We start from the raw sequence: 26,575 nt of genomic DNA, 5'->3' as shown, positions 1-26,575 counted from the left end.
AGACAGATGAGAACTTTCTTGGCTTCAAAGACTCCTTCAGAAGTACATATTCAGCATCCTCTCAATGACTACTCAATCTGACTTCTGCAGTGTAAGCCTATGCAGAGTGATGGGGCCATAGTTTGGGGCTCCCCTGCAGGTGGTTATTAGGAAAGGTACAAGATGGAAGCTGACATTTTTTGCTTCCATTGTCATTCTACTGCTACTTCCTTAGGGTTTTGGAGCGTCTTCTATGAGCACTGCCTTTCCCCATGCCCCTTAACTGCCAAGGTCCAAGTGAGGTCTAATCCCAGGGACTCATATAGGCAGCCACACCTGTGGTTTGAAATATTCTTTATTTTGTAAACATTTGTGTTTAAAATAGATGAACCCTGCTCACAATTCATATACTGGACCCAAGACACAGTACACAAAGTTCACCTTTCACAGGGAGATGGGGGTGGGGGCCTCAGGTGCAGGTGGCGCACCTGGGGCTGGGCTGAGTCTCAAGACAGCAGGTGCAGAGGTGGTGAGGAGTAAACAGGTAGGAGCGCCTGCTTGCCAGTCTGGGCCAGTGCCCGATCCCAGGCCACCTCCTGACTGGGGAAGTTTAGGGGTGAGACTGACTCTGATACCTAGTCAGAGATGTACCCCCAAACCCCAACCCTCTACCTGCTCCCATGCCTCTCCCCAGTTGTGGCCTTTGTGGATTGAGCTAATCAGTTCATAGAATCTAGACCCCATGTTTTCCCTTCCAGAATTCCTAGGGTACAGTAAAAATATAATCCCTCTGTCCTGAGCAAGCTAGGAGAGAAAGACAGTGGTGTAAAGTAGCAATTGTGATCCATACTTTGGACCCAATACCCAATATAACTTTGCCTTCTGAAGCCCCTGGCTGAGGGTACTCTGACCTCCTCACCCCACAGGGTGATGCATATGTCCTGATATTCAAGGAGTCCGTCCTTAAGGAAGCATCCCCAGCCATGCTCAGGACTTTATCTTGGAGTCAGCTCTCCACCCTCCTTTCCCTCCTCTCTGCTAACCTGTCCCCCCTTCCTATTTCCCAAGCTACCCTCTCCTGGTCTCTCCTGGTCTGATAGGAGTTTAATTTCATCCCCACCCCTTTTTTGGAGGGGTCAGGAAGTGGGGCCTTTAATCCTTCACATGTGTGTGCCCTGAGTTTTGGGCCTTAATTAGTGAGTGTTGAATGTTCAGGTCTTCATTTTTGCCCCAGGCTCAGCCATGCAGTGCAGAGTATGTAGCTTAGGAATGATTCTCCTCCCTAGGCTTCTTCTGCCATGGGAAGTGGGGAAGGTTACTAGGACTGGTAACTGACCTGTTCCTTCTTTCAAGGGCCTCTGTCAAGCTACTCTTAGGCCACATGGGGTTAAAGAAACTTCTTTCTCAACAAAGAGCTCAGGAGGAGGGAGTCTGTGTCCCTCCACCTGTGGCCACAGTGCAGTTGGCAAATCCTCAAGCCTCCTACTCAGGAGCTCGAGGGGCAAGACGAGCACTTTGTCTTGACTGCTGAAGAGAAGGGCACCAAGCATTTCTACCCAGGGCCTCTTTTCCTTCTCCCCACGAAGTCCCTGCCCTACTCCCACATACTCTGGGTTGCAGGAAAACCTTGTGGGCTGAAGGCTGGGTTCAATGTAGGCCCGCCAATGTGGTTATGTCCCTCTTGTCTGCCAGGAGGCTGTGGGGACGTGCCTTTCTTACACAGGAAATGGAAGACGGGGCCCAGGAAGCCCTGCTGCTGCCATACTCCCCGCTGGTTTGCAAACTGCAGTCTCCGGCCTGCCATCCTGTGCTCTTAACCTGATGTACAGGAGCCAGTCCTTCACTGTCAAGCACTCCCCTTCCTGGGGGTGTGGCTGGCTTCTCAGTATCACTGGCCCCAGGGCTCTCCTACCTTGATGTGGCCCCTGCAGTGCCCTCAGGCCCTGGTCCCCATCTTTAAATTCAGGAGCCCAGGTGGGGAGAAATCATGTACACGCTGCATGGGAGGTAGAGAACAGAGGTGACTTCTTATCCCTGCCACCCCTCATTGTACTGTTGTTTCTTCTCCAAGCTCAGTTCCCCCAAGAGGCAGGTGGGCAGGAAGCCATGCAAAGCCAAAGCTGTGGGAGTGGATGGGGAGAGGTAGCAGAGCCCCAGGCTCGAGGCCCACCAGTGTGGTGTCTCCTTCCTACCTTGAAGTTCCACTTCCCCAGATTATCAGTGAGGCAGGCCCATGGCACAAGACTGGACGGGGGGGGGGGGTAGGAGGGAAGAAGTGCCCCATAGCCTTGGCTCACCCCCAAAGCGGGGTTGGGGTTCTCCCAGGAGCAGATATGGCGCAGCCCCATGAGTTCACTCTCTTGGGCAGGTTTTGGAAGAACGGGAAGAAGGAAGCCGCACCAGCAGCCACACAGCAGGACACGAGGGAAAGGGGTGAGAGGGGCTCTGATACAAAACACACCAGAGGGGAAGGACAGAGAAAGAGAAGTGGGAAGGAGAGAGAAAAAGCAGAGAGGAGACGAGATGCACTGAGAAAGGAACCTTAAAGTGGTCTGGACTCCAGGCTTGGCTACTGTCTGGGGAGCTCGGGGTGGGGAGACAAGGCTCGCAAGCACATTTGGGGCTCATGGCAGGCCTGCAGCTGGGGAAATGGGCTGGAGGACACCAGTCCAGGGTGGAGGGGCTGGGGCAGAGGCTGCACGGAGATGGCTGCTCTCAGGGCTCGGCAGGGGGAGCAGCAGCTACTGGTACTCCATGGGTCACCCACATGAGAGGAGAAGCAGGGCAAAGCCCAGGCCCCCTGTCTGCCTGCAGGCCTCCGGAGGGGAGGGGATTGTGTGGGTGTGCCACGCTGGACCCTCAGCACCAGCAGGTTTTTGAAGAGTTCTCTGGGCCCTCAGGTTTGCCCACATCCTCCTCCAGCTCTGCCAATGGCAGCTCGCTGCTGGCACGTGTTCGGAGACCATCCAGCTCCTTCCTATGGGCCTGCAGCACCAGCTCTGTCAGACGCGTGAAAGACTGGGAAACCAAGGTGCACGCATTAGTCTGCTGCCCCCTCCCCTCGCAGTCCTGTAACTGCCCAAGGGGCCAGGCTCCTCTTTGCCCCCCTCTCCTCACCTCCCTCTCTGCTGGACTGGGATCCAAAGCTCTCACCTCTTTAATGTTGAGGTTGGTGCAGGCACTTGTTTCATAGAAGTCCATGCCATATTCCTTAGCCAGCTGCAAAAGACGAACATTCCTGAAAGGGAGTCAGTAAGGGAAGGGAGGAGCCCACAGTCCCTGGCACATACTTCTTCCACTGCACTCACAGCCTATGCTGTGTTGTGACAATTTCTCAGAAGAGATGACTCTTTGGACAAGACTGTGAACGAACTCCTTCTAAGACACAGGTGAGCAGAGAATGGGAGAAGATGCCCCACAAATACACAGCCCACCTCCCCACACACAGACACACACACTATGCCCCCACCACTTTATGTCCTGTGTCCGGACGCAAAGATACCAGAACATGGTGGCAGTATGTCCAGTGAATTAAAAACACAGACTCTGGAGTCAGACCCAGGCTTGAATACCAGTGCTACCACTTAACAGCTGTACCATCTTTGACAAGTTACTTTTCTCTAAGCCCCAGCATTGTCATCTGGCAGGGTGGGGAAAGAGTATCTATCAACCAAAGTTGTGAAATGATTAAAAGGGGTCATGTATCCAGCATTCTTCAATGAACTAGAACAAATAGTTCTAAAACTCATATGGAACCACAAAAGAACCCGAATAGCCAAAACAATCCTTAGAAGGAAGAATAAAGCGGGGGTGATTACGCTCCCCAACTTCAAGCTCTACTACAAAGCCACAGTAATCAAGACAGTTTGGTACTGGCACAAGAACAGAGCCACAGACCAGTGGAACAGAATAGAGAGCCCAGATATAAACCCACACATATATGGCCAATTAATATAGGATAAAGTAGCCATGGACATACAATGGGGAAGTGACAGCCTCTTTAACAACTGGTGTTGGTAAAACTGGACAGCTACATGTAAGAGAGTGAAACTGGATTACTGTCTAACCCCAAACACAAAAGTAAATTTGAAATGGATCAAAGACCTGAATGTAAGTCATGAAACCATAAAACTCTTAGAAGAAAACATACGCAAAACTCTCTTGAATATAAACATGAGCAACTTTTTCATGAACATATCTCCTCAGGCAAGGGAAACAAAAGCAAAAATGAACAAGTGGGACTACATCAAACTAAAAAGCTTCCATAGAGCAAAGGACACCATCAGTAGAACAAACAGGCATCCTACAGTCTGGGAGGATATATTCATAAATGACATATCTGATAAGGGGTTAACATCCAAAATATCTAAGAGCTCACATGCCTCAACACCCTAAAAGCAAATAACATGATTAAAAAATGGGCAGGGAATCTGCAGACACTTCTCCAAATTCAGATGGCCAACAGGCACATGAAAAGATGCTCCACATCACTAATAATCAGGGAAATGCAAATTAAAACCACATGAGATATCACCTCACACCAGTTAGGATGGCCAACATCCAAAAGACAAGCAACAACAAATGCTGGGGAGGATGCACAGAAAGGGGAACCCTCCTACACTGCTGGTGGGAATGTAAATTAGTTCAACCATTGTGAAAGCAGTATGGAGGTTCCTCAAAAAACTAAAAATAGAAACACCATTTGACCCAGGAATTCCATCCTAGGAATTTACCCTCAGAAAACAGGATCATAGATTCAAAAAGATACATGCACCCCTATGTTTATCACAGCACTATTTACAATAGTCAAGAAATGGAAGCAACCTAAGTGTCCATCAGTAGATGAATGGATAAAGAAGATGTGGTACATATACATAATGGAATATTATTCAGCCACAGAAGAAAACAAATCCTACCATTTTCAACAACATGGAAGGAGCTAGAGGGTATTACGCTCAGAGAAATAAGTCAGGTGGAGAAAGACAAGTATCAGATGATTTCACTCATCTGTGGAGTATAAGAACAAAGCAAAAAGGGAAGGAACAAAACAGCAGCAGACTCACAGAACCCAAGAATGGACTAGCGGTTACCAAAGGGAAAGGGGTTGGAGAGGGCCTTTCTGCTTTTCATTGGCCTTATTCCCTATGAGGATCTTCTGGACACCTTCTGGTGCATACTAGGGTGGGAAGGGAGGGATAAGGGGATTAAGGGGCATTATGATTAGCACACATAATATAGGGGGGCCACAGGAAAGGCAGTATAGCACAGAGAAGACAAAGTAGTGACTAGCATTTTACTATGCTGATGGACAGTGACTGTAATGGGGTATGTGGTGGCGACTTGATAATAAGGGGGAATGTAGTAACCACAATGTTGCTCATGTGAAATGTGAGCATAAGATTGTGTATCAATGATACCTTAATAAAATAAAATAAAAGGGTCATGTATCTCAAAGCACTTGCTGAGCACAGGGCCACACATGGAATGCTCAGTAAATACTATCATTCTACTAGGGTTTGCCTCTACTTGCAAATTATCTAATGACTATGTATTATTTTTTTAATACCAAAAAAACCATTTTATTTTAAGTGCTAATGGAATGCTATTGACTGAAGAGAGAGAGAAAGGCTTTTGAGGCCCATGAAGTGGGTGGGTGACTCAGTCTCAGTATCCATCTTTCTTTCTGCTCTCTGGGAGAATGGGCTCCCTCTATGCTAGGACATTCTCTCAGCACTATCCTCCTACCTTCTCTGCCCCATGGCCCCTCCATTCCAGGCATAAGGAGAAGAGTGAGGGGATGTGGAGGGGATGGGATGGCTGTCAGAGCAGCCACACCTGGGTGCTGCTAGTAGTCATGAACTCTGAGTCCTTCCTCTTCACTGGCACCAGATGAACTCTTAAGTAGAGGGTCATCCTGCTGTAGGAAACTTGGGAGCTGGGAAGTTGCTGCCCCAGAGGTCTTTGTTTCAGGATGGACCCCAGTCACCGTCCTGAAGGACAGAAAGTGAACCCACAAGGATGGCAGCTCATGCAGTATCTCCAGGTGCCATGGGAGTGTCAGGGTGCCTGATGATGTTGACAGAATCCTGGGTCCCAGCATCCATGACTGGCCCTGGAAGGCAGCGGGAGGCCCAGGGATGGATCTGGCCAGCTTACTCCCACCTACCTGCTGCCCTTGCTCTCTTCCCACCTGCCGTTTCTGCTCTTCATCGGCTTTATTCCCTATGAGGATCTTCTGGACACCTTCTGGTGCATACTAGGGACAAGACAGGCAGAATTGCCAGTGAGTGCTGCCTTTCCCTCCCATCTCCCCACCAAAGTCTACACTGGCCTCCACACCAGCACCAAGCTTAAGAGCCCAAGGGCAAGTCAGCTTACTGGGTACAGATGCCAGGCTCCCCCAAGTACCATGGCTGACCCCAGGGGCCCCAGAGGGGTACTGTGGGGACAGCTTAGGATAGGAGACCTCTACTACTGGTGCTTCCTTGGGATGGACAACTGGGGTCTGAGCTAGAAAGGACACATGACTTTAGTCCACCCCCATTCTACAGGGGAGGAACTGGACACTCAGAGGGCTCAAAAGGCTTCCCCAAGGCTCCACAGCTACTGTGGCAGAGCCAGAATGATAACCCAGTCTCACAATGCCACCAGGTCCTGAGATTTCAGAAAGGAAGCTGGTGACAGGGTAGGCTTCAACCTAAGTTCCCTGCCGGGGAAGAAACAGCCACAGGCCTGCAGGGAGCAGAGCACGGAGGGCATGGTAGCTTGGGCTTGCTCCCCGTGTCTTACTCACCCAGAGGTCTTCATCCAGGGCTGTGGAAGCCAAGGTGTCCTGACAGTGTTTGCCCGCCAACCCCAAGAGCTTCAGCCCTTCCCATATGGCCCTCACTTTGCCTTCCCCTCTGAGGTGCTGTTTCCCCACCCCCGGCAGTGAGGCGGCATCTCCTACCTCATCCACATCACTGACCCACTTCATGATGTGCTGGTAAGAGCGCTCGCTGCTAATGTCGTAGACTAAAAATATTCCCTGAGAGAGAGAAGGAGCGAGAGATGGGGGCGGGAGAAGCCCAGAGAGACAGTGCATATTCATGGGGCCACAAGTGGGGGTGGGACCTTAAATGCTGGGTCCCACTCTCCCTTCTCCCTGCTTAGTATAGTGAGAAGCCCTCAGCACCCAGAAAGTCTTCTTTCTCATAACCCAGAGCTATGGCTTCCTAGGCCTATCACAGAACTCTCTGAGGTAGGAAGGCACAAAGTACTCTGCCCTGGGTCTTTGGCCCATGGTGGAGGTGGAAGTTGAGGGAGAGGGTGGGGACTTGCCTGTAGCATGAGCTCAGAGGATAATGGACAAATGAATGAACAATGAACAACTGGAAGACCACCTGGCAGCTGCCCTCCCTGGCAGGCAATCTGTGGGCCCTGCTCTGGGGGTCAGTGGTACAGATACCTTAAACACCCAGAGCTGGGGAGGTGGGTGGCAGCATCTCACCTCTAAGCCCTGAAAATGGTGGCTCACCTGCGCCCGTCGGTAGTACTGCTTTGTGATGGTCTGATACCTCTCCTGCCCCGCCGTGTCCCTGCAGTAGAAAGCCAGTCCCTTAGAGGTGCAGGGACCCCAGAGGCAGGCGGGGAAGGGAGGTGCAAGAGCTGGGAGACCCAGTGCCCTTGCAGGAAAACTGGGGGGCTGAAGGGTGAAAAATCAGTGGATCTTTGGTCCCCGAGGGGATGTGAACATACCTGATCTGCTGAAAACAGGCCTGGTTATCTGGTGCTGACAGGGCTTATGGGGCCTCGTCAACTCTATCTGTAGGGGCCACAACCATCATTGGGTCTTGGACAACTCTCTCTAGAATTTGGCCATGGTATCCAAGAAGGATGGCCTGCTGCACTGAAGGCACTGCCCATACCATTCATTCTCAAATTGGGAGGCAGCTCCGAATGCTCCCAGGAGCATCAGGCCAGAGCTGGATCAGCCCCCTGTGGCCATGTTGGGAACTGCACGTGCCGTGCCAAGGGACTCCCACCAGGCTCCCACTGGAAATGATGGGGGGACTGGCGGCCCTCCTAATCCTATCCATTCGGCACAGCCCACAGGTACAGCCTTATTCAGAGACGAACCCACAGTGCTTAGTTTGCCGGTTCCTTCTAATTCCTGCTTTTTGGTGATCTATGGTCCCATAAAATTTCTTAGGAAAGAGATCAGAGATTAAGGCTCCTAGCAGAAGATGGGCTTTAAGACTTCTCCTTCTCTTTACATAAGAAGTGGCCAGTTTCCCCAGATGAGGCCTTGGAATTTTTACACCTGGCTGTGGCAGCTAGGGATCAGCCCAGGGGCTTCTCCTCCTACACCTGCCTCCTCCCCCTACCCAGCTCACCAGATCTGTATTCGCACTTTGATGCCATCCACCTCTATGGTCTTCATCTTAAAGTCAACACCTGGGAAAGAAAGAGAGCGAGAAAGTTAGGGAAGGTACCTGCTGAGAACTGAACAGCAAAGGCCCAAGGTGTACACACTGGAAGGGACTGCCTTACAGTTTAATTTGGCAGAAAGATGGCATGAGGAAAGGGCCTTCTTGAATCACAAACAGACCCTAAGGAAGTGTCCAGGGCACTGAGTGGGGCCTCCCTTCTTCCTTCAGTTAAAGTTACTAGCAGGAAAAAGCTCAGGGGACAGAAGCAGAGAGATGCGAAGGAATCCACTCCAGCACTACCTCACTTAGCCCCAACATGTGCCTTATTCTACTCATGAGTGAAGTCTCCTATTTATACGTAAGGAGAGAACTGCTTGTATTTATCCCTCCTGGAGCTCGCATCCCTATGAATAGCAATCCACCTCATTTGCTGGTTTTTTTCCTCTACCTTATTAATAATAAGCAGGGTTTATAGCACTGTCATGAATGTGGGGAAGGCACAGATCGTGGGGAGAAGACTGTTTCAACCCCTCGGCACCTCACAAAGGCCCACCAGGGAGAAGGCCCAGTGGATCTGCCGTTAACCAACCCCTGTTCACTAGAGGAGACGTTCACTAGAAGGAGTATGGGCTCTGAAGTCACGTCTGAGCCTGACTCCTGACTCTGGCCACTTAGCTCGTGACTGTGAGTTCGGGCACCTTGCTTCTCTGAGCCGCCATTTCCCCATCAGTAAAATAAGGACATTACCACTCATTTCAGAGGGTCGCTGAGAAGACCAAATGAGATAAAGTGCCTGGTACCTGGTGGATATTCAGTCAATTGCTGTTATCCTTATAACCTAGTACAGTCCTGCACAGAGGGTGCTTGTGAGTGACAACCAAGGCTCAGATGAAGAGATGTCGCTGCTGGGAGGGAGAAGAAGATAAACAGGGTTCTCAAGCTCATCTGTCCAAGGGCTTGAGCAGCTAAGCTGCCGTAAGATACAGGAAACATAAGGGATTGGGCAAACCAGCCCAGAGCAGGAACATAATTGAGCAGCAACAAGAGAAGTCAGCACCATGGGCTTGAAAGTAAGTGATGAGAGATGGGAAGGGAGGTATTTTTATAACCACACCTCTCTTCAGCCCTATCTGTGCCCAGTGATTAAAGAGCTATGTCTGGTAGGTTAATTAAACTTAAGTCTTCGTGTACTCCCTGGGGACATGTCAGAAATGGGCATCATTAACCAATTTTCAGGTGGAGAACATGGTAAAAGCAGGACTGGTAATTGTCACCAGGCTGCACAGCCCTGAAGAAGTGTCCTTCAAGGTGCCAGCATGCCCAATACCACCGCCATTCCACATCAGCATGAACGCTTAACCAGTGGGAATGCTTCTCCCCTTATCCATCCTGTCCCCAGCTTTCCACAAAGACAGACAGATTAAATTCAGCGTCTTCGCTCTCACTACTGAGACCAATCATCACTTAATTAGAAGGGAAAAAAAGATTCAGAACGGACAACACGAACTAAGTCAAGTTGGTCAGACGTGAATCATTCTTCACCAGCCCTAGCTGATTCATATCTGCTGAGCTGTACTTTTCCAAATGGGCAGCATCTGGCAGTTGCTCTTCCAAGTGCCAAGAAAGTGAAGAGGAGGAGGGTGCAAGAAGGAGAGGGGCACCTGGCCTTGGTGGGCGCAGTAGCATGCTCACCCCTCCCTGGACAAACAGTTGTCAAGAATATGCTTTTTCCCAATACTTGGCATAGAAGGGAATCAAGAAATTCTTGTTCTTTCCTGGTATAGTGCCTTCTTCCCGAGGGAACCGTAAGTTTTGTTCATTTTATAATAAGCCTCGCTCATTCTCATACTAGCCAAGCAAGCCTGGTCAAGGATAGTGCCTTGTGCAAAGTGGCCACGAGTTGTGTGTTGGGGGTGAGGGGGTGGGTCTACTTCCTTCACTCCACAGATTTCTACAGGAACTTACCTGCCCTGCACACTGCTAGGTGCCAGAGAGGGTGGCAAAAAAGATGCAGGGTCCCTGACCTTAAAAAGCTTAGAGGAAAGCAAATGAAGGCCCAGAGAGGTAAGATAATTAGCCCAAGGTCAGCACAGCAAGTGGCCGAGATTCAGACACAGGCCTATCCGATGCCAGAACCTATGCTCACCCCACCTGCCATGGTTTCTTAGTGGAATGAGAGGACGGCTGTGTGTTACCCAGACCCAAAGCCCTTAAAGTAACTACACTTGTTTCCTGTTTCTCCTTGATCCTTTGGAAGGGGTCAGCTGCGAAGGGGGCTCCCAGCACTCGGGGAACTCTTCCTAGAGATGAAAGCAGGCGTTCGTTAGAAGACACAGGACCAACAAGAAGACAGGCAGCCACCCTGGGAATGAGCACTGGGTTCAGGTTCCTCCCAGCCTCCCTCACTTAGCTGTATGTGCAGGGACCAAGGTTGGAGAATTATGGGGGCTCAAAGCAACCCACACACCCCACCATCTTACAATATAGGTCCTCCCAACACCCCATTACAATTTAACATCTCTGAGCAGTCAAATGCTTCGATTTTGGCTTCTCAAACACACAAAGGAAGAACAGAGTACATTTCAGCCTCCTGAGGGATCTCCCTCTTCTAATTAAGCCCCCACACACCCTGAACTTCCCACTGTGTCCACCCTGGCCCACTGTGACCTGTGCCCATTCACAGCCCCTTCTATCCTCCTACATGGCTGCTGGTTTTTTCCGTGACTAGCACTGCAGGGCAGTCAAAACACTGGCCTTGTCTGTTGCCTACAGACTCCTGCTTCCTGCCTGAGCTGCCCTCCCAGAGGCTCAGCACACTGTTGATTCAGATGTGCTCTCACCCATCACATTCCCTGCAGCCACCATCCTCCTACCTAGAGGTTCAGCCCCAGTGCACCCCCTCCCCACCGCTGTGCACTCAATCAAATTCCCTCTCCCCACCTATGGTTCTATGGCCAAGATGAACACCTGATGCTGCCTTTCCTCTGAGGCCTACATCCTGTCCTCAGAATTGTCCTCTGTTCCCTCCACCTTCATTGGGCAAGAGTCCTCTATCCTTCCCAAGTCTCACTGCTCAACTGTCTTCATCAGCCCCTCTGGATGTACATCCTAACAGCTGGCCCCTCTTCGTTGCATTGTCAGACTCTATGGGAAAAGAGAGATTCTTCATCTACTTCCATCCCCAGCATCGCCTCATTCTGGTTCCTCTGAGGCAGCACTTCTGAAACTTTAAGGTGCACACAGATCACATGGGGATCATGTCAAATGCAGATCCTGACTCATTAAGTGTGGGATGAGGCCTGAGATACTGCATTAGCTTCTAGGTGAGGCTGATGCTACTGGCCCATGGATCACCCTTATGGCAGCGAGCTTCTAGGAGAGTGGCTCTCAAAGTGAGGTCCCCAGATCACCAGCATTGGCATCAGCCAGGACTTGTGAGACATGCGAATTCTTGGGCCCATCTCAGATCTACGCATTCAGACTTTTTGACGGTGGGGCCCAGGGATCTGTTTTTCAACATGCTCTCCTGGTGATTCTAATACATGCTGGCATTTGAGAATGTGTACTAAAGCTTTGTATCTGAAGTGTCATATGAGGCAGCATGGGAGTCCTCCCGTTCTCTAGGTGAGCTTGGCAGATGCTCAGCTATAGAATCATGTGGGGTGATTTAAATAAAAAATGCTGTTCCCTTGACTTGCCCAGACCTACTGAATCAGAATGTGAGAGCGAGGCCCAGAAGCCTGCATGTCTAACAAGGCAACGAGTGATTTTTCACTAGAGGGAAGTTGAGAGCTGTAATATAGAGAAGCAGCTACCATCGGCATTAGAGTCAGAAAGACCTGGGTCTGAATCCTGATTCTGGTACTTGCTGTGTGACTGTAAGCAACTTTCAACTTCTCTGTGCCTCAGTTTTCTTCTCTGTGGAATGAGAATACCACTGGCCTCCTAAGGGCTGTTGTGGGACCTGATTTAGACAGTGTATGTGAGACACTGGCACAGAATAGAAGGTAGTTCTCTTACTCCTTAGCTTCCCTCCACTGAATAAAGGCTTCCTAGGGAACAGCCAGGAAAACAAACCCAGAGAACCCTTGATGGAGAAAGGATCACATAGTTTAGTGCCTTGCTACTCCCCTACCCTTGCTAGTCCAGGAACCAGCAGTGTGAACACTGTCAGGAAGCTTGTTAGAAATGCAGATTCCCCAGGCCCACCCAGACCTATCAAGTCTCAGGCACACTTAAGTTTGAGAACCACTGTTTGGGCCATCCCCAAGCAGAAACACACCCAAGGTTTGTAATAATCCTCAGCATTACAGCACACCCCCAGCTAGGGAACGCAGAGCCCTCAGTTCTTATGCCAGCCTATAAAGAAGCTATGAGTGGGGCTTATCATCATGAGGCATTGAGAGGCCAAGTAACTTACCCATGCCCCACATCCTGTGGCTGAGCCAGACCTGGAAACCTGCTCTCTTAACACCCACCCAGGGCACTCCTCATTCAACCAGGGGCCTCCCAACCCTTTGAGGCTGCAGAACCTTACTGCCTTCCCTACCACATGTGTTCTGGTGTGAAGCACCTAGAAGTGAGGTGGTGGGCACACGTGGAGCAAGCCCACCATAACCTACCTTCACGGATTCCCTTGCCCCTTGAGACAGTTCGCGATTCCGCTAACCCCAGTGCACCACCCTGGACAGCGCCCGCTTCCTTCCCTGGGCATGGGCAACAATGAGGTGTGGAGAAAGGAGCAAACCCCCTCCACACAGCTCCAGTAGACATTTCTGGAGGCACTGGGAGTCCAAGAGGAGAAAGTCAGGAAGCCCTAGCCAAGTGCCTCAAGTATGACAAGCAATTCATCGTGTTTTCTCAGTACCTCAGATATGTCAACCGCGGTGTCCACCACACCCAGTGTCCATTTCTGGCTGGAACCACTCGGCCCAAACCCTCTGTAAAGGAAGCAGGGCTGGGTGCAGTACATTCCTTGTGGACAAGCAGCTCCTAACTGGACAATGGGTGGCTATCTGACCCAAAGGAGGCCCATCAACAGGCCTGCTGGTGCCCCACAAGGAGACCTGGCCCACTGGGAAGGGAAGCTGGCTGAGCCATTCAAACTGGCTCCCCCAGATGGCACAGAGGGGACTGGTCGGTCAGTAATGAAGCACAGGCAGACTGATGTGCAGAGCAGCAGATATGGTGAACATGCTAGTCAGAGTGTATCCTAGCACAGCCACCCCTGCCCACCAGCCCCACCTTCCAGCCCCCGGGGGTCCTCATAGCACATCCCCCCTTCCTTAATGAAGCCAGGAGAGCCTCTGGCTCTTCCAGCAGCAACCCCCAGAAACTTCCAGGCCACAACCAGGCCCCAGAGGGACAGGGTAGAGGGAATGCACTGGCAGCCACCAGGCTCCTAAGGTATCTCCCCTTTTGCCATAAAACAGAGACTCGCTTACTAGTAGTGGAGGGGCTGTGATGACTGTGGAAAGGAGAGAAGAAGGCACATCCAGGGGAGAGAACACTCCTTCCCATCACTGTTTGCCTCCAAAGAAAGCCTGGAAGGGCATGGAGGAAGTGTGTCTCAACAACAGAGTGGCATTAAGAACACAACTGAAGGTCAGGGTTGGTTCCCACACTGTCTTTACCTATGTGGTCTTGGGAAAGCTACTTAACCTCTCTTTTCCTCAGTTTCCCAACCTGTAAAATGGAAGTGACAATTCCTGATATCAGAGAATTTTTTTAAGGATTATGAGATAAGGTATAAAACCCATAACACAGAGCGCTTTACTAAATGTTAGCTGAAGGGGGATGAGATGAGGGAGCCCAGGGTCACAGCTTAGGGAAGAGGAAGGGCTCTGAGAAGGAGAAGGGGCTCATACTGGGGAGAAAGGAGGGTGGGGCCCAGTGGTGAAACAAAGGGCCAGTGCTAAGCTGTAGTGTTTTCAACAAAAAGAGAAAATGCCACCCATCTTGGAGCCCAGACGGTCCCCAGAGTTTGGCTACCACCTCAATTCTGGCACAGCTAGGGTGTGCCTATTGACAGGCCAGCTCCTCACGGGTTAACGTCAGGTGCCAGCATGCCTGCCAGGTGCCACGTGCTTCCAGTGGAAACAGGGCTGTCTGGGTGCCACATGTTATCACCACAATCAACTGCAGCCCAGAGGACCAGCAGTGTGATCTGAGCCCTTTCATTAGCAAAGAGATGCTGCAATGGGAACAACATAATACGCCTGAAATCCAAGGCAGACACCCAACCCCTGGAGCCATGCTGGCTCAGTTTCCAAGCTGAGTCCTGGGAAGGCCCCGGCGACCCTGCAGGAGACCAGCATGCGCTGGGCACGTGGAGTTCATGCGGCTTGTGGCAGGAGGTATCTTCCAAAGAGGTTGCCCCAAACAACCCAAAACAGGCTTAGGGAAGGTGCAGTGTGCACCTCAGGGAGGTGGCAGCCTGACTTTGCCATCTCAAACGAGACATCAGAGTAATCCCATTTCAAAACCCCCTTCTCTCAGCAAGAGAGAAAACCAGTAAGGCCAGGAGCAAATAACACCTATTTTCCCCCTAACTGAGGGACAAGTGAGGGGAAGGACAGGGAGGACAACATACAGAGGGGAGCGAAGACACAATGCTTGAGATCCAAGACAAGGCTCCTGGTACACAAATGTCCCTCATACCAGTTAGGTGAAGGGAGTCGGCGGCGTGTCTTTGCCCAGACCTGCCACTTGCCAATTCCTTCCTTCCTTCCTTCTGCCCTGGGACTTGCAGCCTCACTGTCTGCTGCACCACATGCCAGCTGACTCCCTTCCCTTCCTCAGCAGCAGATGGACTCTCCCTCAGGGTGGCCTCATTCTTGGGAAAAGGTGCACCCAGGCTCTCTGAGCAAATGCACTGGTCAGCATTCATGCCACCTCGCTCTGGGGGGATGGGAAGCAGAAATAAAAGAGGAGGCCTTGGTCTTTGGTAGACAGAATCCTGGTCCTCTGAACTCTAAGGCCATGGTTTTGTTTTGTTTTTTTTTCCTTAGCTGGTTCTTTTTTTATTAAAGTATCATTGATATACAATCTTATGATGGTTTCAAATACACAACAGAGTGGATCAACATTCACCCATATTATCAAGTCCTCACCCCCTCCGTTGCGGTCACTGTCTATCAACATAGTAAGATGTTACAGAGTCATTAATTGTATTCTCTGTGCTGTATTGTTCCAAGGCCATGTTTTAACTTCCAGGACACTGAGGTCTGGGGCTCTGATTTGGATACCCACCTATAAAAAAGACTGGAGACCTGAATGATGCCCTATCCTCCTTTCTAAGATATAAGCAGGTGAGTGTACATACGTGTGCACATACACACACAACCTCAATGTGGAAGGAGAGAGGTGATATGGGGACCAGGTCAACTCTGGAGGCTACCACCTTCACATAAAATGTTGAAGGGCCAGTTTTTGGAAACCCAGGATCCAGGAACCCAGGGGCTGTTATCATGTAGAAGGGTTTCGCAGTCACACAGACTCCCAAGGTCTTGGAAGGAATGCGTGACCCCAGTGCCTGAGCGCTAAGAGCATCCTACACTAGAGCCCCCCACGAGGTGGTCCTGGAAGGTCACTCCAGCAACATGGCTGAGCTGAAGGGCATCATCTGACACCAGTAGTGACCCTGAGTGGCCGGCAATACTGACCTTAGTCAAAGGCACTGACCCCTTGTCTCTGCATTCATCAGAAAAGACCCCACTCACAGGGATCACAGGAGCCACTTTCTTCCTCCATGAATTGTACTCCAATGACTTACTTACTTGAGCAGAAGACCGAAAAACTACTAGAAACTGATCACCCCATGCAGAGCTTTTCTACTCTCAGACCCAAACACGTGTGGCATGTGAATTTTCAATTGTCCAATGAGTCCCAATAAACCAAAAAAAAAACCACTTGTGACTGCCTTCAGAGAAGAGCAAAAGTCCTCTAGGAAAATGCATAAATGCATTCATTCATTCCTTCAAACAGTTATTGAATGCCTACTATGTGCCAAGAACTAAGCTAGGTAGTAGCAGACACAGCAGTGAGTAAGCCTTGAAAAAGATCCTTGTCTTCAGAGAGCTCCTAACAGATAATAAACAAGTAAATGAATCATTAATTTCAGAGAGTGCTAAGTATTAAGAGGCAAAAACAGAATTACGGAGTAGAGAGTGAGGAATCTGTGCAAGCTGCTTTAGATTGGCTGGTGAGAGAAGACCTTTTAAAAAAGGTGACATTTGACCTAAGTGACACGAAGGGCAGCAGGGAGAAGAGCTGCAGGATCAGGGCCCCAGGCGGGGGAAGCAGGAAACATTGCTCAGGCAGGAACACGTTTCCTCAGGAGAGCAAAGGCTGAGGGACCAACATTCCTGTTTCCTCTGCTATGAAGAGAGAAAACACAAGGTCCTTCCCTCCTCTGGGACCTCATGGGGACCCACACTCATTCGTGCACATGTGTGTGCATACACATGACATGGAAACTTGTTTGGAGGATCTAACCTGAAGAACGTACCAAGAAACTTCTCAAACACTAGCAAGGCCAGCTTGGGGACTGCTCACCCCCCACCTTGTGATGAGAGCTCTACACTGAATGGCTCCCGTGGGTAGAGCACACCATTCCTGTGCACATAGTAGGCACAGAGTAAATACTCAAGAAACATCAGTTCCCTGCCCCTTGCCCTTCCTACTGCTGCATGCACAGACCTCCACAGGTCTCTGTGACGTGTACCGTGGGCTCGGCTAGCCCTGGCCTGCTCTCCTGACCTGGGCCTCACCTCCCTGAGCTTCCTGCTGAGTGTTCAGTGGGCAATGCTGAGGCAGCCAAGACCTGCCAGACAACTGACCACTCACTCCTCCACCATCCTCCTGAGCCTCTTCCCAGGCAGGGCCATGTTAACAGGCAGTAGAAGGTTCCAGGAGGAAGAGACGGGGGCGGGGAGCCTCAGGAGCACACATCTTGGAGGGGTTGCATCTGCCCTCACACAAAGCCCACAGAACAAACTGCTAGCAAGGATTTCATTGAACTTAAGCTGGTGGGACCATGACCTGGCCACTACCAGCTGGCCCAGCCAGGCAGAAGAGCAGCAGCCCCACAGCACCTTCTCCCCCACCCCTTGCCCACCGGGGAACCCTACTTAGTCTTCAAAGACCGCTCACATGTCACTTCCGTGAAGCCTTCACCAACCTACCCAGGAGGAATTCATCGCTCCTGTGACTCCAAAGCATTTGGACACTGCTCTTGCATAATATTCTGGTTGTCCGCTTGGATGCCTGACTCTCCAGCTGTCTGCACTGTTAGCTCCCGAAGGGCAAAACAGTATCTTATTCACTTCCTATTCTTCTTGCCTAGCAGGAGGTAGATACTCCTTACATGTCATTCAACAAAATTGAATAAATGAAGGAAAAACATGAATGAGAGGGTGAGTGAACAAATGAGTGAATGAATGAAGTCAGTACATTCCAGAAAAGATCAGTGGAAGAAAATTTTCCTCAGGGAAAAGCAAACAAGGAATGATCCACATTTTGAAGCCAATGGTTGACTCTCTCTACAGATCCTCTATAGGTCTATACAAATATCTACAGACCAAAATAGTAATAGGATGGCAACAGTCAGATCTCATCCTGGAAGGACCCCCAGCCAGACTCCTCAATCACAGTCCCTGACTGTCCCCCAGAAGGTCCTGTCAAGGAAGCTGACCTGGCCGGCAGCAGGAGCACAACTGTCCCTTCATCCCAGAGCCTTGAATGGGATGGGGAGGCACACATCCTTTCCCCTTTGACTCACAGGAGAGAGGCTCGACTTACCAGTCCTGTGGAAAGGCTGGGATGAGCGAGGCCATGCCCAGCGCCAGTGTGGAGAAAGTGGAGGAGGGGGTCGACCAAGTTAGGCCACCTGATGCCACCACTTGAGCCAGCACTTCTCTCAGGGCCTCAGTTTCCCCAGTTATAAAATAAAGCTAATGATTAACCCTTCCCTCTTCAGTGGGAGGAATTAAATGTCCAGAAAGCTCTGTGGCTCCCTTGACACAGAACACTGCCCAGGCAGAATAGTCAAGGGGGTCAGAGGCCTGTGCAGAAAATTGGCAGTTTTTCAGGAAAACAGGCACAAATATTAGATTACAGAAGAAGGCACTCTGAAAAGAACTGGCAATCAGGGTAGATGGGTAATGGCCAAATATCAACTTTCATGTTATAAAGCTCATCACCAAGCTGCCTACGAAGCAGGGAGGAGGACGGGGGAAGAAGGCAGCAGGAAGCAGCTCAAAGCTGTGGGGGGATCTGCAGAGCTGTGACTGGGGCACAGGTGTAGAGCAGCTGAAAGGAAACCCTCTTGAGGGTTTCAAAGCCATTTCCAGGGATCACATCCTTGGAGAAGGGGGTGGGTGGAATGGGGGCCTTGAGGCAGAGCCAGCCTGGCCTCTGGGTCACCTCTCTCCCTACTCCTCCATACCCCAACTTTCTCACCAGCCCATTCTTCCTTCCCAGGTCCTGCCAGCACAAGGGAGGAACTGGCACCCAAATGGAAGTGAAACCAGACCCTACCCTGTGCTCCCTGAGGCAAGAGGACACCCTGACTCCTGTCAGTTTTGCTCACACTGGATCCCCAGCTCCTCACATGGCACCCGGCAGAGTGGGTGTTCAGTAAGTAGTGCAGAATGGCTGAATGTGTGAGGATGGCCTCAAAGCACGTTATTGACAGTTTATTAACCTCTACAACTTTCTTATGAGCTAGGAATAATAATAACAATAATAATAAGATTATGATAGCAGCTACCATTTTCTTGAGGGCTCTGCCAAGTGCTTTGTGCCTATTAGCCTCTGCAACCTTTACAACGAGCTTTAAGAAAGATTCTGTTACCATGTTCAATTGCACAGACATGTAAATTGTCTGAAGGTGGCAGAGCCAGAAAGGCCATGGGGATGCTCACACATGTCAGTCTGCACCCTTTCCATTCTACTCCTGGTTTCTTCCCTTCCCTTCTGTTCTGCAGGGCCTTGGGAACAGGGTGGGGAGAGACATGTCCCAGGTTGCAGGGAGCCCAGGCCTCCCTGTGCAGCAGGGCACAAGGACCCACCCTGGCCCTCCTGTGGTGTATGCAGCATAGCCACACAGCTCCTCATAGTCTGGGGACCCTGAGTGCCAACCATTCATCCTGTGTTTGTTAGGCTCCCCAATTCCTGCCCAGATCTCTCCCTGCAGTCCTTACCTGGTCCTCTCCCTCCCTCTCAGTCACCACAAACCCTTCCCCCAGGCAGCCCGCACCAGTTCCAGCCAAACTTCCTGAGAAAGGTGATCCTGCAGCAGCCTGGAGTCCCCGCAGGGGGGGTTCAACCAGTCAGACTGGAAATCACAGGCTGCAGCCTTGCCTCCTCCGGACCCGAAAGTGGCCTTAAAACAAAAGCTCCCACACTGGATGTCTGATCAAATTCCTCATCCTTCACCCTCAGCCTGCCTTCAGCAAGAATCCTGTCAAGTCCATAGCCAGAATCTCCCTACCCATGATGTTTCCTCTCAGTAATTTTCCATCCGCTGACCCTAGCTCTGCTCCTTATAAATTCCCACTTTCTTTGCTGGAGTTGGAGTTGAGCTCAATCTCTCTCTCCATACTACAAACCCCATTTTAGTAGTTCTTCTTGGATAAAGTCTGCTCTATAGTTAAAAAATAATAATAATAATAAAATAAGTAAAACAAAAATGTCCAGAGGTCAGGTGACAGGTCCAAGCAGGGCAGACCAAGAATGGGAGTGAGAAAACCAATAAAGCAGTCCTTCAGCTTGCATTAGTGGCTTACATGTCACTCCTGGCCATGACGCAGAAAGGAAACCAAAGGTTCCCTACACACAGATATCCACATAGGACAGGACCCGGTGTCCCTGCCTGGGCAGGCAGCACAGGTCACATGAGGCCCTTCAGAAGTTGCCAGGTGGATGGGTTGGAACCACCCCACTTCTGGAGGGAAGGAGAACAGGTGTGGAGTCTGGTAGGGTGCCGCAAGACGGGGAGGGGAGAAGGAACTGGCTGAGAGGCCCCTTCATGCCCAGACACCACCACAGCCCTTAACTGGTCTCCCTGCTACAAGTCTTAACCCACTCTTCCAGCCAACATCCCAAGTGCCACTGTCACCACATCATTCACCAGCTCAGAGACCTTCTATACCTTTGCCAAGGCTCCACTTCCTCCTCCTTAGCCCAGACCCTCAATGCCCTCTGTCCTCATTCATTCATTAACAATATTTATGGAGCTCATGCCTGGCCCTGGCCCAGTATTATGAAAACAAAGAGGATTAAGATTTGGTCTCGCCCTCAAGGCACTTACAGTACACTCCGGGAAACAGAGAAACACAGAAATGTTCCCACTCTTCTCCTAAAGACTCCTTCCTATTCTAGCCAGACTGCCCAGAGTCCCAGGAACACCCCCTGAATTCGCACCTCTGTTGTCTCTGCTCCTGGGACTCCATCTGCTCCTTCCCTACAGGAACCGAAAAGCAGCCCATGCTGCAGGGCCTCGGCTTCTTCCAGGCCACAGGGCCCCTCCTCTGACCTCTGGAGCACCTGGTGGTGGCAGCAGCACTCAGGATCCCCTCACCCTGTCACTGGATGCCTCATACACACCTCACACCACTGTATGCTGCTGATAATGACTGTAAGACCTCTTTCAGTAGTAACAATAATGATCATAACTGATCCCTACACTGGAAGTTGCTGCCTGGGGCAAGGATTTGTGGTGGCTGAGGGGGAAGGAGAGGGCCCGGTTATCTCACTGTGACCATAACCCTTTTTGCCTGTCTGTATCTTGCTACTAGACAACTAGACTATAGGCTTCTGTGAGCAGGAAAAGGTGGACTGAGTATGTCTCTAAAATGCCTGGCATGGGGCTTTGCAGTGAATGCTTAATGCATTAGGAACACCATGGCACAGATCCAGCTCAAGGCCACTTGCCCACCTGCTGATGGAAAAGAAGAGAGGAAGTCAGTGACTCAGCCTATCTAGGAAGTCTCCTCACTGTTCCCTGGCAGGCCCTTCCCTGGAATGTCACAGGCTCTTATACAAAATGGCATGAACAGTAAATCACAAAAGTGTCAGCCTAGATGATAGCAACATGATCCAAGAATCTGAATTCAGTCTTGGCAGTAACTGGTGAATTGCCTCACTTTCCCCATTCACAAAAGTAGCCCCGGGAAAGGTGCCTAGATCAATGTCCAGCATGGTAAAAGAATGTGCCTTAGACAAGGGGCAGCTTGACAGAAGTGACCACGTGCATTACTCATCTTAAAATCTCCAGCTCTCAGTACCGAGCTTGGCTATAGGACACTTGCATTTTTTTAATGGGTAAATTAATAAATATTGATGACTTGTTAGAACCCATCTTCTTGGCTCCTTGATTTGTTTCCTGGATGCCCCTTCTAACTCCATGGGAAACTTTCTGGATCATCAAAGGCAAAGCTTCCCTTGACTATCCAACTCTGTCCCTAAGTCTTAGTTAATACTGAAAAGCATGCCCAAGATGAGGGAGTGCCTTAGTAAGCTTTAAACAGGAACCCATTTAAGAAACCTCAGTTGGGTAGGTTTTAAAAGGCTGTTGTGAAGAAAGACAGGTTTCTCTCTCTTGCACAGAACTCAAACTCCTAAAGAGTCATCTGCATCTTGGGGAAAGGTGGACCCAGCCATCAGAGGCACAGGATGAACTAGAAGAGCTGTCCTTAGGTTTTAGGTCAATACACTAAGGACCCGAGGGTGCTGCAGAGACACCCCACTCAGTGGTTCACTTCTGCCCCCCAACAAAGTGGTCAGCCCCAGTATTCTGAGGAAGCCCTTGTGACCTGTGAAGCCAAAAGGCACAGTCACTTACCTGTGTAGCAGAGGAAGGTGACTAAGATGGGAGAAGCAAGGTGGAAGAGGCATAAGGAGACAGGCTGGTGATTAGCAATACCGGAGCAAGGGACTTAAAGAAAGCGTGAGCCTCAGAGGGCCAGGTTGGTATTTTAGAAAAAGCAGTTCCCTCATTTGTGGGAAGGGAGACACATCTCTTAGAGGAGCTAACTCCCCCACAACACTGAGCAGGACCCCAAGAGCTTCTGAAATGAGGTAGATGAGTAAAGCTCTCCAGGGACAACCTCTGTCACTCCTAGGATCTGAATTGTGGCCAGGATATCAGGGTGCAAACTACTGCTCTTCAGGCAAAAGCCAGGGGCTCCCCAGGCAGCCCATAGCCTCAGTGACAGCTCAGCAGCCCTTGGCACCAGGCCCATCTAAAAACAGCCACTGCAAGTTTCCTTAAATGCTAACCCACTGCCCTTTGTCCCCAAGCCTGCAACCTGTGCTCATCTCCCATCTGGTTCCTCAGCCACTCCCTTGCTCACTCCCAGGCCTTTCCCCAACGCCCCCTCTTCCCTGAGCCTTCCTGAGGCATGCAGCCTTCTGCTGGCCTCCATACCCTTCCCATACTCTGAGATTTCTCTCATCCAAACAGTGGCCTAGACTTGGCTCCCGGACCTCCTAGGAGGTCCCCTGAGAAAGAGGATTGCATCTTTTTCCTGACCCTAAATCCCTAGAAGAGAATGAAGCAAAGAGAGAATGAGACCCTAGGAGCTCAGTGATGACGAACAGTAATAACAACTAGCGTTTATCCAGCTTCATCAAGTGTCTGACTTTGTGCTAATGCTTTTACCAACATTATCTCACTTAATCCCTACAATACCTCAGGAGGCAGGTGCTGTTATTATTCCCATTCTACAGATGAGACTAAAGCTCAGAAGCCTAAGTCATTGATATCCAAGGTCACACTGCTCCCAAGTGAGGTTTCCAGGTCTGTCTGGCAACAAAGCCTGCCTCTTAACCACACGGTTCTCTTCTTCCTGGCTCTACCTGCTCCCTCTTCTTTCCCGGCAGTGTGTTAGGAGGGAGGGCGGAAGCCTCAAATGGAGGCTCTGACAGGAGGAGGATCTGTACATTGCTGAGGCTACTCCCGGCATCAATCTGGAACCTGTTGGATGTTGTTCCCTCTAAACATAGGCTCCAGCATTGCCAGATCAAAGCAATGTGTCCTAAGGTGGGTCCTGCCTGCCCTCTGACCCCCTGGTCTGGACAAGCATCCGGATGTTCCTCATCCTCCTCAGCTTCCTTCAAAATAAGTGCTTCAACCACCTGCTCTTCTGGATCTGGCTAATAAGCGCCCTTTCACACACATACACTCTCACCTTACCTGCGCCCTCCTCCAGGTGTCCCACCTTGTGGCTCACCTTCTCAACAGGACCCTGGAAACTCAATCCAGTTGGCCCCTTTCTTCCGCCTCTCTTCCTGCTCTGCTTCACATGGGGTGACCCCTGAACTGAGGGTACCCAGTGACTCCGCTCCCCATCCTGAGCCCTCTTCCCAAGCACAGGCTTCACTTCCCCTCCCCATCTCCCCCCCTTTTCCACCTGGGGGTGTAGGGATGTCATTCCAGTGCCTATGATCCTCGTTGCCCAGCTCGGGGTACCCAGGCCTAACCCGCCCCCGGATCTCTCGCGTGGGTGGAAGGCTTCCCGGCGCGAGGCCGGAGGACCTACTCATGGTCACGGACAGCAGCAGACGGCCCCTCACCTCCAGGAACTGAGGCTCAAGTCCCCAGCAGGTAGACCCCCACCCTGGGATTTACTCCCTCGCCCTGGCCTCCCGCGCCGCCGCTTCAAGCCAGAGACGGGCAGTTCCTTCCGGGCTGCGGAAGGGGAAGGGGCCGCCCGGGCAGGTGGAGGCGGCGGGAAGGTGGGGCGCCCCTCCGGCCACCGCCCCTTACCGATGGTGGAGATGTGCGAGGAGTGGAACTCGTTGTCGGTGAAGCGGCACAGCAGGCAGGTCTTGCCCACCCCGGAGTCCCCGATCAGCAGCAGGCGGAACAGCACATCGTACTGCTTCGCCATGGCTCGGACCGGCGGGGGCCGGGGGCTGCGGGCGGGTGGCGGGCTCAGCCCCGCTCGGCCGCTGCCATCGCGGCGCGCGCCAGCCCAGGGACGCCGCGGGCGGGGAGGAAGAAGCCGCGCCGGCCCCCGCGCCAGTCTCGCGCGCTCGCTGGGTGCCGGGACGCGCGGCCGGGAGGAGAGCGCGGCGCCCCCGCCCGCCCCTTACCCTGCGCCGCCGCCGGAGAGGGGCGGGAGCGCGCCGGAGAGCGGCGACCCCGCGGCGGGGGCGAGGCCGGCGCGCGCTCCCCGCCCCGAAGGTGCGCGGCGCGGGAGGGGCCCCAGCCCCCTCCCAAGCCCTCCGTGCGGGCCCCGGGGCCCGGGGGAAACATTTTGGGTTTTCTGCGGACATTCTGAATGAGGGAGTTGGAGTGAGCTCCCACCCAGCCCACCTCTACCAAACTCGGCTTTCGGCTCTCATCACTTCTCCCCAGATCTATCCCATCCCGAGCCGGCCCTGCTCACTCCGCCCCACCGAGCACCCCGCCCCTGCAGGAGCCCGGTAGTGGTCGGTCCTCACCTGGGCTCACCCCGGGGCCAAACGCCTCGATCAGGGTCTGAGTTCAAATACCCGTCTACTTAGGAAGTCACCATCCCCGGGGAGCACTCGAGAGTGTTGCTAGAATTCTCCCTCTATGCCATGTGGCTTCCCCGTAACCCTGTGTGACTGTCCGTCCTCCCCTCACCCCATCCCAGGTTCTTTCTCTTTAAACGGGAAATATGTCACTCACTTCCGTCCAGGATGAAACGATAATTATAAAAATATTTCCAAATGCACAATCCTTTGTTAATATTGTTTGGGGGTCTCCGTTTGGGGTCTAAGCTGCTTAGATAGGTTTGGGGTAGGTGCTTGGAAATACCAGGACAGGGTTTCAGACCTCTAAGAATTTCTGCTGGTGTACACCACTGTCACCAAAGAATGAATAACCTCTTTCAAGACCTTATTTAGGGCCACCGAATGTGTTAGCACCAGAGGGAGGCAAATAAATACTCTCTGGAATCTAGAAAGTTGTGTATTCTTAAGAATGAATATGGGGGAAAAACAAGTCTAGCCCAGTCTAGATATTTCAAACGTGATGGAAAAGAGTGTGTCTGTGTTTTCAGGAGGAGTATTGGATTGGGGATGGATTTTTTCAGTAGTAGGGCAAGGAAAGCATTAAGTCCATTAACTTGAGTTATATTTCAGGCAGAGTGCCTAAATTTATAATAAAGAGGAAAAACTGAACCTGATACTACTTTGACGACATTGAAAGCTAGGAAATTTATCCTGTGGATTCCGTTGAGATTTCTGGGTTTCTCTTCACTGGATTTTCAACGTGTTTCAGGTGCCTGCCAAGGGCTCTGGAATTGGGCACACTTGGGTTCCAGTCTTAGCTCTTCAACCTCACCAGCTGTGCACCCTTGAGAATGTTACTGAACCCGTCTGTGCCTGTTTCCTCATCTGAAAAATAGGGTATTCTCACAGGATTGTTGGAAAGATAAAATACTGTGTGGAGATGTTGTAGGGCAGCTGAGTCTTGGGGGTGAGGGGGTGGGTCACTCCCTGCACACTAGGTGAGACCTCAACCTGGATCGGGGAGGGTTCTTGACTCTGAATGAGAAAGAATTCTCAAACAGGTCTATGAGTGTAGGTAAGGAAATTATTAATGTGTAGGAAGGAATTTATTAAATGGAGAGTAGCCACAAATGGCAGCAGCCATGCAGGCAGCAGAGAGCAAGGAAGAACAGAGGGAGGAAAGGAAGCTCACTGAACTCCTGCTCAGCACAGGATGGATCCCTTGACACCTCCTGAAACCAGAGTCATCTGGCACCCAGTGTTGAATCTGCAAGGCCTGGGAACTAAGCCCCACCACCCCAGGATTTAGGGGAGCTGCAGAGCCTTGGATGGAGTAAGATTTCTGTTCTGAGAACTTCCCAAAACAAAGAAAGGAGATTTGAGGGGCAGGCTACTGAAGAGAGTGACCATACAGCCTCAGCCCCATCTGGGTCACCTGGGCAATCAGAACCTGCAAGCCCAAACCCTCTGATTTGGTAGCCTTTCCCTACTTGTCTGAAGTGTGTGCATAAGTCTAGAAAATCAAATGAAATAGCCCAGGACCAAAGATGCCTACCTTTGGAAGAGCACAGAGACAAAAATGCAGTAAGTTGAGCACAGAGAAGTATTTAAGCTGAAGTACACACTCAAAGAAAAGGGAGTGCAGGCAACCTCAGAAAGGAAGTTTGCTTAAAGGCTTAGGATTCTGTTTTTTAAAG

At 51.2% G+C, this 26,575-nt stretch overlaps 1 protein-coding gene across 3 annotated transcripts; it reads right to left on the bottom strand.

Annotated features, from left to right (window-relative positions):
* Positions 1-318: 318 nt before the first annotated feature.
* Positions 319-24,992, bottom strand: RAB15 (RAB15, member RAS oncogene family). Of its 3 annotated transcripts, none has more exons than XM_036906046.2 (7): positions 24,843-24,992; positions 8,355-8,415; positions 7,496-7,556; positions 6,929-7,006; positions 6,146-6,235; positions 3,133-3,198; positions 319-2,997 (listed from the first exon to the last, which is right to left on the bottom strand). In XM_036906046.2, exons 2-7 carry the CDS (start codon positions 8,399-8,401, stop codon positions 2,839-2,841), a joined length of 501 nt encoding a protein of 166 aa, XP_036761941.1. In that variant the 5' UTR covers positions 8,402-8,415; positions 24,843-24,992; the 3' UTR covers positions 319-2,838. The 3 variants fall into 3 exon arrangements, with proteins under 3 accessions (XP_036761941.1, XP_036761939.1, XP_036761940.1); XM_036906044.2 differs by lacking the exon at positions 24,843-24,992 and adding an exon at positions 24,163-24,501; XM_036906045.2 differs by lacking the exons at positions 6,929-7,006; positions 24,843-24,992 and adding an exon at positions 24,163-24,504.
* Positions 24,993-26,575: the final 1,583 nt, after the last annotated feature.

Source organism: Manis pentadactyla, chromosome 11 (genome assembly GCF_030020395.1).
Source record: "Manis pentadactyla isolate mManPen7 chromosome 11, mManPen7.hap1, whole genome shotgun sequence".
Taxonomy (NCBI): domain Eukaryota; kingdom Metazoa; phylum Chordata; class Mammalia; order Pholidota; family Manidae; genus Manis; species Manis pentadactyla.
The sequence above is the reverse complement of the archived record's forward strand: the minus strand, read 5'-3'. Positions and strand labels throughout refer to the sequence as shown.

What these genes read in the sequence shown, in the direction of transcription:
- RAB15 (XM_036906044.2), bottom strand. Translation starts at nt 24,286, where the DNA reads ATGGCGAAGCAGTACGATGTGCTGTTCCGCCTGCTGCTGATCGGGGAC. An exon ending in CTCGCACATCTCCACCATCG is followed by an intron (nt 8,416 to 24,162) that starts GTAAGGGGCGGT and finishes TTTCTTTCCCAG; the next exon opens with GTGTTGACTTTAAGATGAAG. An exon ending in GGGTCAGTGATGTGGATGAG is followed by an intron (nt 6,236 to 6,928) that starts GTAGGAGATGCC and finishes TCTTGTCCCTAG; the next exon opens with TATGCACCAGAAGGTGTCCA.